This window comes from Salvelinus namaycush, chromosome 4 (assembly GCF_016432855.1).
Source record: "Salvelinus namaycush isolate Seneca chromosome 4, SaNama_1.0, whole genome shotgun sequence".
Lineage (NCBI taxonomy): Eukaryota > Metazoa > Chordata > Actinopteri > Salmoniformes > Salmonidae > Salvelinus > Salvelinus namaycush.
The window spans coordinates 39,738,004-39,752,798 of record NC_052310.1 but is presented as its reverse complement, the minus strand read 5'-3'; the positions used below and the strand labels follow the sequence as shown (position 1 = coordinate 39,752,798).

Below are 14,795 nucleotides of genomic sequence, written 5' to 3'. Positions count from 1 at the left end.
TTCATTTACAGCATTTCCCTCACTCCGACAACAAAAGATTTGCAGAAGTTGTCCAATTTAACGGGAGGGGTGGGAACTACTTGTCGCGTGCTGCGCTCAGGTTCAGATCGGCTGTCCGTCAAAACACACACCGCGCTGTGACGCGCAGAGCCTGAGCTCTGACGTCATTTCTAGCATGTTACTGTACAGCCACTGCGTTCCAATTTAGGCACTTATCAGTGTCTAAATCTGCCACTACTTGGCAATATGCGTAAAATCCTAGCCCCCAGGCAGTCGGCAATGATGCTGTTTACGTGTGTGTATGAAATCAAATCACATTTTAGTGGTCACACATATTTAGCAGATGTTATTGCGGGTGTAGCGAAAGGCTTGTAGCGAAAGGCTAGCTCCAACAGTGCAGTAGTATTTATAATTCACAACGATACAAAAAAATATATAAATATTAGGACGAGCAATGTCGGAGTGGCATTGACTAAAATACAGTAGAATATAATACAGCATACACATATGAAATGAGTAAAGCGGTATGTAAACATTTATTAAAGTGACTAGTGTTCCATTTATTACTGTGTGACTAGTGACTAGTGTTCCAAGTTACCAGTGATTCCATGTCTATGTATATAGGGCAGCAGCCTCAAAGGTGCAGGGTTGAGGAACCGGGTGGTAGCCATCGAGTGATGTGTGTGTGTGTAGAATTTCAATGTGTCTGTGTATGCGTTTACTCATACCCTGGCCAGCTTCCGTCTCCCTCCCACACAGTAGAGAGAGCTGAGAGGGAATTAGCAGGGATCACTCTTCTCCATCTGACCACATGATGCTTCCCATCCACCGCTGCTGGGAATGAATATTAATAAGGACTTTAGTCAGCCTACTCACTTTGAGTGCTGGCGTGGGCTCCAAACACGCATTGCTTTGCATTATGTTATGGGGAGACCCAGCCACTATGACATCTCATAGCAATCTAATTTTGTTTTCACTGCACCACATGATACTGTGTGCTACGTTGTCTTGAACACTTCAGCGTGTTGGTCAATGACAGTCGTGTGTGTTTTGTCTGATGAGGAGTATTTTCGACCTTTGCCTGATTTTGAAGTATTTTTACTCCTACAATTGCAAGCATCCCATTTTGTATTTTTGTATTGAATACAGTGCTAGTTTCTCGAATATCTATGCATTGATGTTTGACACATTAGATGCCTGATCATGCCTCCTCCCCACAGCTACTGGAGCTGTTTGACAGTGAAGACCCCAGGGAGCGGGACTTCCTGAAGACCATCCTCCACAGGATCTACGGCAAGTTCCTGGGTCTCCGGGCCTACATCCGCAGACAGATCAACAACATATTCTACAGGTGAGAGATATGTATTTTTATACCTCCTTCCACCCCAGGTATGTCGGTCCATAGAAATAGAATTACAGGTATACTCCATGTGGCTGGCGGTCCACCCGGCACAGGACGTTGACTTGTTTGGGGGTGGGATGCCTGTTTTTAGTTATTCTATTTCTATGTGTCTGTCTCGCCATTGAAATCTATTCAGAGTTTGAGAGAGTCTGTCAGTCCTTGTGGAGAATAGATCATGTAACTGCAACACAGAAGACCTGCAAGGTTGTCAAATGTTGAGGTTGTATGTAGAAAACGTGTCAGTATATCTGTTGTCTGTGCCATTTTAGTTGACCTTGGCCTGCTCTCATATTGCAGGTTTATATATGAAACCGAGCATCACAATGGAATCGCCGAGCTCTTAGAAATCTTAGGAAGGTGAGTGCACGGCGTACTATCCCGTCAACACACAATCTCTTTTACAATAATAAAAATTAAAAAAGATGAATCTAAAACAAGTCTTCCCTTGTCCCTTATCCCCAGCATAATCAACGGCTTTGCCCTGCCATTGAAAGAGGAGCACAAAATGTTCTTGATTCGAGTGCTGCTGCCGCTTCACAAAGTGAAGTCACTCAGCGTCTACCACCCACAGGTACCATAGTGCTCTGAAAGGCCCCCTCCCTCACACAGTGTGAGGGTCAGACATGACTCTCCTATATCAGCTCCTGCTGAAATGCTCTCACTCGCACAACTCGTCTATCTCTCTCCACAGCTGGCGTATTGCGTCGTGCAGTTCTTGGAAAAGGACAGCAGTCTAACTGAACCAGTGAGTTTGGCACGTCTTCAAATGGGAATTGTCAGCCAAAGGTTCATAGCTGGGTAATATATGGTTTTATATACAGAGTGAATGTTAATGTTGTGTAAATGATTTGACCCCCCCCAGGTGATCATGGGCTTGCTGAAGTTCTGGCCGAAGACCCACAGTCCCAAAGAGGTGATGTTCCTCAACGAGCTGGAGGAGATCCTGGACGTCATCGAGCCGTCTGAGTTCGTCAAGGTCATGGAGCCGCTGTTCAGACAGCTGGCCAAGTGTGTTTCCAGTCCACACTTCCAGGTACACTACGACCTGCCTCATGCTCACTCACACTGCTGTGTTTACTCATTCAGCTTCACTGGCCCAAACATAACAGAATATGGCATTGCCTTCAGGAAGGAAAAAATAACATCATGCCAATTTGAAAGTAATTTGTCTTAGAATCATGTGCGATATTCTGTCGTGAACAAGAAACAGGAACTATACCGTACCCACAATGGAAGAAGACTGCCTTGGTAGATTACAAGGGGCGTATTTTCTGATGGCCTCCTTTTTTGGGTGCTCAAGGTGGCAGAGAGGGCGCTGTACTACTGGAACAACGAGTACATCATGAGTCTGATCAGTGACAATGCCGCCAAGATCCTCCCCATCATGTTCCCTGCTCTCTACAAGAACTCCAAGAGCCACTGGAACAAGTATGACCCCTGCATCCAAGTCAATTTAAAAGATCAATGCTCCTGCTAAACTGATGTGCCTCCAAAACAAGCCTGGCAACTATTTGTCATAGCTGGGTTCGCATTTTGAGAGAAGAAATCAATTCATTGTTGTAATGGACGAACAGATAATGCCCTTTGTGCAGAAATAATTTTTCTCCCCCTAAAAAATGGGATACTTGATCCTTTTGAATATAATCCAGAAAAAAATGTATGTCCAGCACTCGCTGAAAGATGCATTTCAATGATTCAGTGTATGTTAACCTGCACATATTGCATTGTGCTAAATGCCATTCCTATGTCTAGGACGATCCATGGGCTGATCTACAACGCCCTGAAGCTCTTCATGGAGATGAACCAGAAGCTGTTTGATGACTGCACCCAGCAGTACAAGGCTGAGAAACAGAAGTGAGTCCACTGGGCATGCTCAGAGATCTGCATGGTCCTCTATTAAATCAGCGACTTCTCTTTTTTTCCCCATGTAGAACTATTGATCCTCTCCCTCAAAGCACAGTAAAATGCCAAGCCAGCTCATTTCCTGGTTGGCTCCAACTCAAAGTTGTTTTTGCTGCTGATGTGTTTTCAGAGAGAAGTACAAGCTGAAGGAGCGTGAGGAGGTCTGGCACAAGATCGAGGAGCTGGCCAAGCATAACCCTCAGGTGATCCCTACTGCAGGATGCCAAAAACAACACAACCCCATCCCCATGCATTATGGACCATTCACATCACACTGTTCCAGGGAGTAGGCTCAGGAAACGAGACTATGCTATTTATTTCCACATTAGACATTTGTAGATGGACACTGCATAATAGTGTGTTGTATGTAGTATCAAATGAATGGTCCCTAGCAACACGCTTCCTGTCTCATTATTCTCCAAATACATTCCATAATATCATTGTCGCCAGGGGCAACTGAAAGGGAGAAAAAACTCCGGTCCTCAGTAATTATGTTGCTATGGTTGTGTGTGAAATTGTCTGTACAGTAAGAGGTGGAGGAGTTTTTTGGGGGGGGGGTTTTAAACAGGGTTATGCTCGAATTAATTTGACTTTATAAAGTCCTTTTGTTCCAGACACATCTAATTATCACCATTGATCATCTCTCGTGACTGATTCCCAGCTCCAAGGGCTCAGGAACAAAGAGCTGAATATTTAATTAAGAGGAATTGTGCTTTAGTGAATGTATCCTAGATATGTGTGTGTGTGTGTCGGTAGCTATGTTTCCATTAACATTTTCGAACGTTCGCATAGAAAATAGATGTTGTTTATTAAAAACTGCTGGATATAATGACGTCACCCCCACCCCCACAACAACAACAAAATCAGCAAAAACCCCGATTTTCAAATACAAAATGATGGTTGAAGTGTTTCTATAATCCATTTAGGCAATTAATAAATTTGCAACAGCCTGTATGCCCTCCCACCTATCTGTTTCATGTCACGTAGCCCGCAAAAGCCAGCATGGTAAGAATGCAAGAATTGACTAATATTTGCCCTATTCTAATAATTCGAATGTGCCAGCGTATGGCATCGGTCCGTGGCATGGTGAGACTTCCACTACTGTAGATCTGATATAATTAAATGGTGAAACTTGCATCCTGCCAACCAGAAAAGCAAGGCAAAGCAATTCGGGCATTCTTGAAAGTCAAGACAATCGTTGTCCTGCATAGAAACATCATTTTTAGAGTTGAAATATAGATTTAGAAAGCAGTAGGCATTTAGGAAAATAAATGTGGAGTGGAGCTTTATAGTCACGTGCTGACCCTGCGTCCCTTCAAAAATGATTCAGCAATCATCATTTATTTGCAAAAGACTTTCCATCATTTGTCGCAATAAGGAAAGTTTGACAAATGACAAAAACGGATAGAACATTTCTCCGATAGCTGCTGTTTGCATTACACGTCGCAATGTTTCTTTGTTTGTTGCGACATTGCGTTTGTCAATTAAACCTGGGTCAATGGAAACCTGCCTAGTGTCTGACTGTGGGAGAGGAAATATCTGTCTTTTAACCTATGCTTTATCTGCAGGTTACCAAACTCCGACCTGGTCTCCACCCACAAGAAGAGGTCTGCTTCTTTTCTTACTGAATTCAATGGGCTGTCTGACGTTGATCTTGGTACATTCGTGGGTGTGTTTCAGAGTCGGTATCCAGACCAGATCCAACTCATTTGTTTCTATCTGTAATTTTCCAGTACATGATGTACAATGAGAGTCCGGGAGGGGTGCCCTTGTACTCCATGGAGACGGAGACGCCCACTGCTGAGGACATTCAGCTGCTGAAGAAGACTGTCGAGACAGAGGCCACACAGGTACAACTACCAGCACACGTCGAGGTACACCACTCTCTACATACGCCCACCTGCAGGCTTTTTTCCCAGCCTAGTAACTTACTAACACACCTACTTACTAATCAATGAATCGTCAAGGCCTATATTTGTTGAATCACAGGTATGTACTCACACCCCCCGTAGCCACATACAGTACACCCTGCAGGCTGTTGTCCCAGCCTAGTATTAATACACCTACCAGCCAATCAATGAATCAAGAAAAATCAACACTTTTGTTTCACATGTTCTTTTCTTTTTGTCTTTCTACGTTTTTAAAGTTGTAAACGAATTCTTCAACTCATGTCAGTTTCAGAATTCACCAGACCCCGTCTGTCCGTTTGAGAAGTTTCATTGCTGTGTTGGATATGGCCTCGAACTAACAGTCTCACTTTGCTCTACGTATATTCTTCCTCAGGGGATGAAGGACATCAAGAAAGACAAGGTGTTGATGCGGCGGAAGTCGGAGCTGCCGCAGGACGTGTACACTATAAAAGCCCTGGAGCAACACAAGCGAGCAGAGGAGTACCTGACGGCCAACGAGGAGGCCCTCTGACCAGGGAGCAGTGGCACCCTCCATGCCTAACTCCCCCACAACCCCACCTGCTGTCCGTCTCTCGTCCAAACAGTCGCCTACTGTACACCTGACAGCCCCCTCTTCGCCTCCGCTTCTCCTCCCCCTCCACCCTTCCATCTCTGCCGGAGAGCCCCATCTGCAGAAAACCAGGGCCATCAGAGTTAGACGACAACACACACGCCTATACGCACACATAGGAACATACAGATCTACACACAGACGTACAAATTGTTCCAACTTCCAAATACTCACGTATACTTGACTACAGTGGGCCGATTTGTTAGGTTGCACGAGGACAACCATTATACAACAGTAGTATTAAGTGTAAGCATCCGTGACGCATGTTTCTTTGTTTTGTTTCTGTTTCCTTTCTGATTGGTTTTGGTTGCCCTCTTACTGTGATCTGCTGTGCTGAAAGGGAACGACCAAAGCATTACCTATAGAGGGCAGTCGAGTGAGTGGTGGTCCCGCTAGCTTGTCTGGAGTGAGGGGGTGTGGGTTATCTGATTGGTTTGGTGGGTAATAGGGCCATGCTCTAGTCTAGCTGGATGTCTGGATGAAGTACTGGTTCTGCTCTGTTAAAAAAAAAATATATATATACCTAGCTCTCAGTTCATGTCCAGGCAGCATAGTACATTTTGGGGAAGCGAAGTCTGGGACACAAAGCTTACAAGGCAAAGCAATGACATGAGAGGACTAGGAATCAAGATGGCTGCCTTTATCTTAATGTAATTACTGTATCTCAGTCTCTTCCATGAACCAGTTTTTCTCACTCTTTAGTACTGTAGTTGTAGCTTCATGAAGTCACCTCTTTGCGTCATTAAATCATGGCCTTACAGCATCCTGTTGAATTACATTCTCCCTGTTGATTAGTCGTAAGCTTGATTGTAAGCCTAGATAATTGGTGTATGCAGGGCAGTCAGTCCGGGGCTCTAATTTACTGTTGAGTGTTAGAATAGTAGAATACACAAGGTGCAATTGGGATATTTGGTTGTGCATCAGCCGTTTTCCGCTTATGTCAGTCACTGACAGTCACTCAATTAGCCCATGTCCGCTAACATGTTTTAGAATTGTAAGTTAGTCTACCCAGCTATCTAAACTTGTAGTAATCATGGCCAAATTACAGACCAGGCATGAAGGGCACTTGCCTAGGGGGCCTGACCTCCAGGGGGCCCCCCTAACTATAGATATCATATTAACATGGCAAAATGTGTAGAATTGCAGGAAATTAGCTGTAAAATTGCACATTTCTCTCTTCCCCATGGCAAAAAGAGTGAAATGAGTTATACTATTGTTTTGCCCGCAAGGTGCACCCCCCCGCCCCCCTAACAAAATCTCGCCTAGTTTCCGCCGAAGGGCTAGGGCTGGCCCTCGGCATATGTCAGAATCAATGAGAAACCAATCACAATCATCTTCTTGCTCTAAGAAGTGTTTTTTGTTTTGGTCGGTTTTTGAGACTTGTTCACAGAACTGATATGGCTTTTCATATGTTAATTCCTAGCCGGCCGGTCCACTATAATGCACTTGAAGATACAAAACAAGGATATATTAGCTATTGTCCATACAAGAGAATAAGTTTTGAACAAATGTCTAAACTTGTAATAGAGCTCCCGTTGAGAAATGTGTATTGTATTTTTATAACTGGAGGTGTAGCTCAAAAACAAATCGTGTCGCTGTGTCAAAAAGAAACCTCAGAAAATAATTTGGTTAAGTCAAATCAAGCTTTATTTGCCACATGCGCCGAATACAACAAGTGTAGAATTTACCGTGAAATGCTTACTTACAAGCCCTTAACAAACAGTGCAGTTCAAGAAGAAGAAAATGTTTACGAAGTAGGCTAAAATCAAAAGTAACACAATAAGATAGGATGTCAGGGTAATGTTGTCCTCAAGTTGTTGGTCTTTAGGAAAGGCAACCATAAGCTGCTGTAGTGTCCGTCCATCCTCTTCTCAGTTTTCTTACAGATAACCTTCTCACTCTGCTCTGTCCAGACTCTGACTGTCATGATTGTTATCCATTCCTTCCTTCATAATTATATTGTGTTTATTAATGTTTCTGTCCCAACGGGTAACATCCCCTCTGCCTCTAGTTATTCCTCTGTAGCCATCTTCTGGCCTTTCTATCTTATGTGTTTGTGGATTTATGTTTCTTATTGATGAAAATGCACCTCTGTTGAGGTAGCCTCATTGCGGAAAGGAAAGTGTTATTTCGGTTCAAGTGTAGGGAATCTCTACAAAATATCCTATTCCCCTTTCTCCTCTAAACCGGCTTGATTCAATAGGTCTCTTTCCTAGCCTAAGCAATATTTTTAGTTGAAACGATCTCGTGCACTTGAATGGTGTATGGAAGTGCGCAAAACAATCCTCCTCATAGGACTATCTACAGATCAAAACAATTATAATTGCTTTACTAGCACATATGGGGAAAAAGGAAAGGCTGCAGTTACTGTTGCAAATGTGTACTGTATATTGTAATGTATATTGCTTAGGGTTGCACCCCTACCACCCCCTTGTCCTGTAGGTTTATCCCACTTATCGCTTTACCACTCACCCCCCCTTACTCCTCCTCCCTCCTTTTGTTTCTGGTTTGTCTTCTTCTACTTGCTGCGTGAGGTCATTTCTTTGTCGTATGGTCTCGTCTATTGAGTTGTCTGTCAATCACTCCCAACAGTGGGGGATTACTCACTCCTAAGGCTGCTGGGCAAATTGAGTCGTCATCTCACACATGCTTAGTTAGAGGCTGGCTGCCAAAGAGTTCCCTCCCTCAACATGACCTTACAGTACTAATGTTAGAGCAGTCTAAATCCAAGCTATTTGGAGCTGCTTTTTATATAATCTTGAGTTGGATTCCTAACATGTTTATCCTTACGCATAAAAATATACTTTTTTTGTAATCACAGTAGCGATAACCTCTACATTCTCCCTCGGTGGAACAAAAATCTCATCAGCTCAGATTGGATTTGCCATGTCTTGTCTACACCGAAGACCTATGCTCTAAATTGTCTTCTGGTGAGGTTTGAAAATGTTACCTGTGCATGAGACATTTGTATTTATAAGCAGTATATCAATAAGTCGCAATATAGTTTTAAATATTCATTCTTAATAGAAATAATGTATTACTGTTCTCTCACATGACTGAGCAAGGCACATGCATTCCTATTGGCCATGCTTCCAAAAAGTAGCTGTTGAGACATTCCAGACTACAAGAGATAGGTAGCATTGTACCAGGGCACTACAATGCCATGGCTGGGTGTTGACATGAAACGGCTCAGTTTGTCCAGCAGCCACACACAAACTGAAGAGGACTTTTTAAACATAGGGTCTCTCTCCACACCACTCCCTCCTTCCCCCCCCCTCCTGCCCAGGTCTGACACTAATCTTAAGCTGCTTTCCAGGTCATATGTACATATGTTGTACTTTAATTAGGTAGAGCATTACATAGTATGAAAGTCATATTTTGTACAGATGTTCATGAATGTACAGAACAAAATAAAGTCAAAAATAGTGGACATCCATTGAGTTTGGGAATCTGTTATCCTCACAAACAATATCCATCATTGATTGAACTAGCTAATGACCCTATGAGGAATTCATGGTACAAGAAAGAGTGGGAAATTTCCATTGTTAATTTGTTATGCCCATATACTCACCGGCCAGTTTATTATGTACACCCATCTTGTACCGGGTCGGCGCCCCGTTTCTCTCTAGAACAGCCTGAATTATTCTGGGGGTGGATTCTGAGTTGGAAACGTACCACAGGGATGTTGGTCCATGCTAACGCTATAGCATCATGCAGTTGCTGCAGATTGGACGGCGGCACACCACCGCCACCAGCCTTTACCATTGACACCAGGCAGGATAGGTCCATGGCCTCATGCTTACGCCAAATCCTGACTGCCATTAGCATGAGGCAACAGGAACCAGGTTTCGTCGGAGCAGGCAATATTCTTCCAATCACTAACTGTCCAGTGATGGTGATCGCATGCCCACTAGAGCCACTTCTTGTTTTTAGCAGATATGAGTGGAACCCGGTGCGGTCATCTGCTGCAATAGCCCATCTGTGACAAGGATCAAAGAGTTGTGTGTTCCGAGATGTTTTCGCACACAGGACTGTCGCTGACTGGATGTTCTTGTTTGTCGCTCCATTCTCAGTAAGCCCTAAACACTTATGCGTGAAAAGCCCATGAGGGCAGCAGTTTCTGAGATACTGGAACTGACAAATATACCACGCTCTAAGTCGCTTAGCCCATTATAACATTTAACTGTCTGCCTGCTTTATATAGCAAGCCACAGCCACATGACTCACTGTCTGTAGAAACGATCAATTTTCATGAACAGGGTGGTGTACCTAATAAACTGGACAGTGCATATATTACATTCAACAAAGACTGATTTAATAGTATTATAATATGGTATTCACAAAAACAAACAAAGGCGATCTGGTGTTGGAAAGGGTGGTATGACTGTACACTGGAATGTCTCAGGAAGATTTTTTTTGGGGGGGGGAATAATAGTGCTTTATCTGTCATTGAGCCTCATATGTAGTCCAGTACACTGATTCAAGTTCTTCCAGAGCAGAAACAGTAAGAGTTTGCCTGATCTGAGACAAAATATACTATACTCATTCAAACTCCTTCACATTAAACCCTACAAATGACCTTAAGCAGCAGGTTAGGTGTAGTAGGTACCACGAGCCTCCTTTGAAAAACAAATATTCATCAAAGATATCATCTAATAAGAATTGGACGTAGAGGAGTTCACAATCTCTTGAGAATTGAGACACCTAAGACCTGCTCAGAGAGGACGTCAGCGCAGACTCCCCTGGGGTAGTAAGTGTGTTGGTGAAATGCAGAGTTAAAGACAGACTGATGGAAGGAGGCAATTGAGTCTTATTTGCGCTCTAGCCTCAGGCCTTCTGAGCTTTGGCGAGTCTGGAGCGTCTGCTGGACCATGTCCTTCCACTGGTCGTCTGAGATCTCCTGAGCCCAGGCCGGGATGGCCAGAGAGGGCAGGGCCACTGCTGCCATGGTCCTCTTCACCAGCTCCACGTGGTCTGAAGGAGAGGAATGGACATCAGTACAAGGCACTACATTCAGAGAGCATTTAATTTAAACTTCATGATTCTAAGAGCTATGGTCAATCCTAAGTATGAGTATCCCCCTGACCCCTGTATGTAGGGGTACTATGGATGAACTAAGCAAGGCTGCGTCCTCACCTTCATCCATGGGGATGGAGGCTGCGCTGCGGTGTGCTCCTTCTGGGTCCTCATCACTGTCTGGGGGAGGGGGCTGGGGAAGATGCAAGCCCATCGACTGTGGAGAAATCAAGTTTGATAAATGTCTTGACAAGCAACATGACAGCTAACATTTCACTGACTTGTCTTTATAGAGATGATGAACACATGACACTGATTGAAAAACTAAACGGATCATATTCAGAATATAGGGTTCGATACCTCTATTCTCTCCTGGACTTCTTGCAGTTGCTCTGCTACTGGGGGCATATCCTCAGGATGATCCCCAGGATGGTCCCCTGGTGCAGCATTTAGTCCATCAGGGTCCTGGTTTAGTGGCTGGTAATAGTAACCTCCATTATCATCCTCTTCTCCCACACCGCCCTCGTCCTCTCCACTCCACTCCCCGCCCACCTCAGGCACTCCAGCGTCCGACGGCCGCTCCTGACCTAGCTCCTCCTCAGAGTTCGGTAAGATTCTCTCAGGACCCATCTCGAACGCAATCTCCACTTCCATCCACGGAGGTCGGACTCAGGCACAAGCCCTGGATGTGGTGGGGTAGAGAGTGTTATTGTGACACTGCACAGCAGTGATATACAGTACTAAATCCGGAACTGAGGCTATTGACTCGAAGGGAATCATGCACGAGCATGGATACAGATGCTAATCTAAGTTCTGCCAATCCATCTCCATCTACCTGCTGTTATCGAATAGCTAAATAAGACTGATTTAGCTAGACTCCAAGCTAAAGACGATAGCTTTTATTAGACGTCAGTAGCTAACCGGCTAGCTAGCTCATATAGGATGACAGACAGACTGCCCCATGAGGGACACACCATATGCAGGTGAGATTATTATAAACCCCCATTTCACTAACCTTTGAAAGATAGATTTTTCTCAATGTTTTGGGCCACCAGCCAGCTACTGTTGTGGTTCCTGTTCCCGTATGTCAATGAAACGGAAATTGAGGCGGATTTGAAGTCATCACGTTTTGAGGCCAGGGTTCCGGTTGGGAAGTACGCCATCCCATGTACCCATAGGAGACTGGCGGTACTGCAGTTTAACTGACGCCGAGCCCAGAAAGACAATTCCAATAGACGTCCCCATTAGAGAAGACAATTTTCAATGAACTGTCTTCGATGTTGATTTTTTGTTATGCCCTTTTTGTTACAAATGTAACTATACCGAACAAAAATATTAACACAAAATGCAACAATTTCAAAGACTTTACTGAGTTACAGTTCATATGAGGAATATCAGTCAATTGAAATAAATTCATTCGGCCCTAATCTATGGATTTCATGTGACTGGGAATACACATATGCATCTGTTGGTCACAGACACCTTAAAAGAAATGGGCCTCAGGAACTCGTCACCGTATTTCTGTGCATTCAAATTGCTAAGGATAAAATGCAATTGTGTTTGTTGTCCATAGTTTATGCCTGCCCATACCATAACCCCACCGCCACCATGGGGCACTTTGTTCACAACGTTGACATCAGCAAACCACTCGCTCACACGATGCCATACACGTGGTCTGACGTTGTCAGGCCTGTTGGACGTACTGCCCAATTCTCTAAAATGACGTTGAAGGTGGCTTATGGTAGAGAAATAAACATTAAATTATCTGGCAACAGCTCTGGAGGACATTAATGCAGTCAGCATGCCAATTGCACACTCCCTCAACTTGAGACATCTGTGGCATTGTGTTGTGTGACAAAACTGCACATTTTAGAGCGGCCTTTTATTGTCCCCAGCACAAGGCGCACCTGTGTAATGATCATGCTGTTTAATCAGCTTCTTGATATGCCACACCTGTCGGGTGGATGGATTATCTTGGCGTAGGAGAAATGTTCTCGAACAGGGATGTAAACAAATTTGTGCACACAATTTGAGAGAAATCAGCATTTTGTGCATATGGAACATTTCAATCAATCAATCAATTTTATTTTATATAGCCCTTCGTACATCAGCTAATATCTCGAAGTGCTGTACAGAAACCCAGCCTAAAACCCCAAACAGCTAGTAATGCAGGTGTAGAAGCACGGTGGCTAGGAAAAACTCCCTAGAAAGGCCAAAACCTAGGAAGAAACCTAGAGAGGAACCAGGCTATGAGGGGTGGCCAGTCCTCTTCTGGCTGTGCCGGGTGGAGATTATAACAGAACTATGCCAAGATGTTCAAAAATGTTCATAAGTGACAAGCATGGTCAAATAATAATCATGAATAATTTTCATTTCTGGAATCTTTTATTTCAACTCATGAAAGATGTGACCACCACTTTGCATGTTGCGTTTATATTTTTGTTCAGTGTAGAAGCATGCATAATGCACATTCACTAATAATGATAACTTCTTGTAGCAGGCATTAGGCTATAGAAAATTATATCACCGGTCTCATCAACATTCTCTCAAGCCTACGTGCTAGTGATTAGCCAGCTAATCTTTATATTTCAAGTTTAGCCAACTTGGATCTATTTGCAAGCTAACAAGGTTGAACAGTTGAATTGTTATGAACACACCCTTCTGTCTGTTTCCAACTGTTTGAAAAGCATGTTAGCCTGTCCACTTTGTTCAGATGTTGAAATCAAGTGGCCTACCTTATTTCTCAGAATGCGAATGAGTTTCCAATTCCTTATATAATTGTTTTATGCTTATTGCACATTTATACAATCAGTGGCGACCCGTCATTCAGGGCTTGTTTTGCAAAAAAACGTCCCTTTTTCAGGACCCTGTCTTTCAAAGATAATTCGTAAAAATCCAAATAACTTCACAGATCTTTATTGTAAAGGGTTCAAACACTGCTTCCCATGCTTGTTCAATGAACCATAATTAATGAACATGCACATGTTGAATCGTTGGTAAGACACTAACAGCTTACAGGCAGTTAAGGTTACAGTTATTAAAACTTAGGACACTAAAGAGGCCTTTCTACTGACTCTGAAAAACACCAGAAGAAAGATGCCCAGGGTCCCTGCTCATCTGCATGAATGTGCCTTAGGTATACTGCAAGAAGGCATGAGGACTGCAGATGTGGCCAGGGCAATAAATTGCAATGTCCGTACTGTGAGACGCCTAAGACAACGCTACAGGGAGACAGGACGGACAGCTGATCATCCTCGCAGTGGCAGACCACGTGTAACAACACCTGCACAGGATCGGTACAGCCGAACATCACACCTGCGGGACAGGTACAGGATGGCAACAACAACTGCCCAAGTTACACCAGGAACGCACAATCCTTCCATCAGTGCTCAGACTGTCCGCAATAGGCTGAGAGAGAATGGACTGAGGGCTTGTAGGCCTGTTGTAAGGCAGGTCCTTACCAGACATCACCGGCAACAATGTCGCCTATGGGCACAAACCCACCATCGCTGGACCAGACAGGACTGGCAAAAAGTGCTCTTCACTGACGAGTCACGGTTTTGTCTCACCAGGGTTGATGGTCGGATTCACGTTTATCGTCGAAGGAATGAGCGTTACACCGAAGCCTGTACTCTGGAGCGGGATCGATTTGGAGGTGGAGGGTCCGTCATGGTCTGGGGCGGTGTGTCACAGCATCATCGGACTGACCTTGTTGTCATTGCAGGCAATCTGAACGCTGTGCGTTACAGGGAAGACTTCCTCCTCCCTCATGTGGTACCCTTCGTGCAGGCTCATCCTGACATGACCCTCCAGCATGACAATGCCACCAGCCATACTGCTCGTTCAGTGTGTGATTTCCTGCAAGACAGGAATGTCAGTGTTCTGCCATGGCCAGCGAAGAGCCCGGATCTCAATCCCATTGAGCACGTCTGGGACCTGTTGGATCAGAGGGTGA

At 44.2% G+C, this 14,795-nt stretch overlaps 2 protein-coding genes across 3 annotated transcripts in view; one reads left to right on the top strand and one right to left on the bottom strand.

The window, feature by feature from the left end:
• The window catches only part of LOC120046514 (serine/threonine-protein phosphatase 2A 56 kDa regulatory subunit delta isoform-like), a 50,854-nt gene extending 41,589 nt beyond the window's left edge, over nt 1-9,265 (top strand). The window contains exons 7-17 of one of the 2 annotated variants that reach the window (XM_038991815.1): nt 1,221-1,351; nt 1,700-1,759; nt 1,865-1,973; nt 2,094-2,147; nt 2,265-2,435; nt 2,703-2,830; nt 3,155-3,256; nt 3,435-3,507; nt 4,873-4,911; nt 5,038-5,154; nt 5,588-9,265. In XM_038991815.1, coding sequence (XP_038847743.1) covers nt 1,221-1,351; nt 1,700-1,759; nt 1,865-1,973; nt 2,094-2,147; nt 2,265-2,435; nt 2,703-2,830; nt 3,155-3,256; nt 3,435-3,507; nt 4,873-4,911; nt 5,038-5,154; nt 5,588-5,725 — 1,122 coding nt within the window. In that variant the 3' untranslated portion in view covers nt 5,726-9,265. Of the gene's footprint in view, nt 1-1,220; nt 1,352-1,699; nt 1,760-1,864; nt 1,974-2,093; nt 2,148-2,264; nt 2,436-2,702; nt 2,831-3,154; nt 3,257-3,434; nt 3,508-4,872; nt 4,912-5,037; nt 5,179-5,587 lie in introns of both variants that reach the window. The other variant, XM_038991814.1, reaches the window with a different exon arrangement.
• Nucleotides 9,266-10,117: 852 nt separating this feature from the next.
• LOC120046515 (male-enhanced antigen 1-like) lies at nt 10,118-11,958 on the bottom strand. The gene is made up of 4 exons (XM_038991817.1): nt 11,856-11,958; nt 11,201-11,522; nt 10,961-11,057; nt 10,118-10,798 (listed from the first exon to the last, which is right to left on the bottom strand). Exons 2-4 carry the CDS (start codon nt 11,492-11,494, stop codon nt 10,635-10,637), a joined length of 555 nt encoding a protein of 184 aa, XP_038847745.1. The 5' UTR covers nt 11,495-11,522; nt 11,856-11,958; the 3' UTR covers nt 10,118-10,634.
• Nucleotides 11,959-14,795: the final 2,837 nt, after the last annotated feature.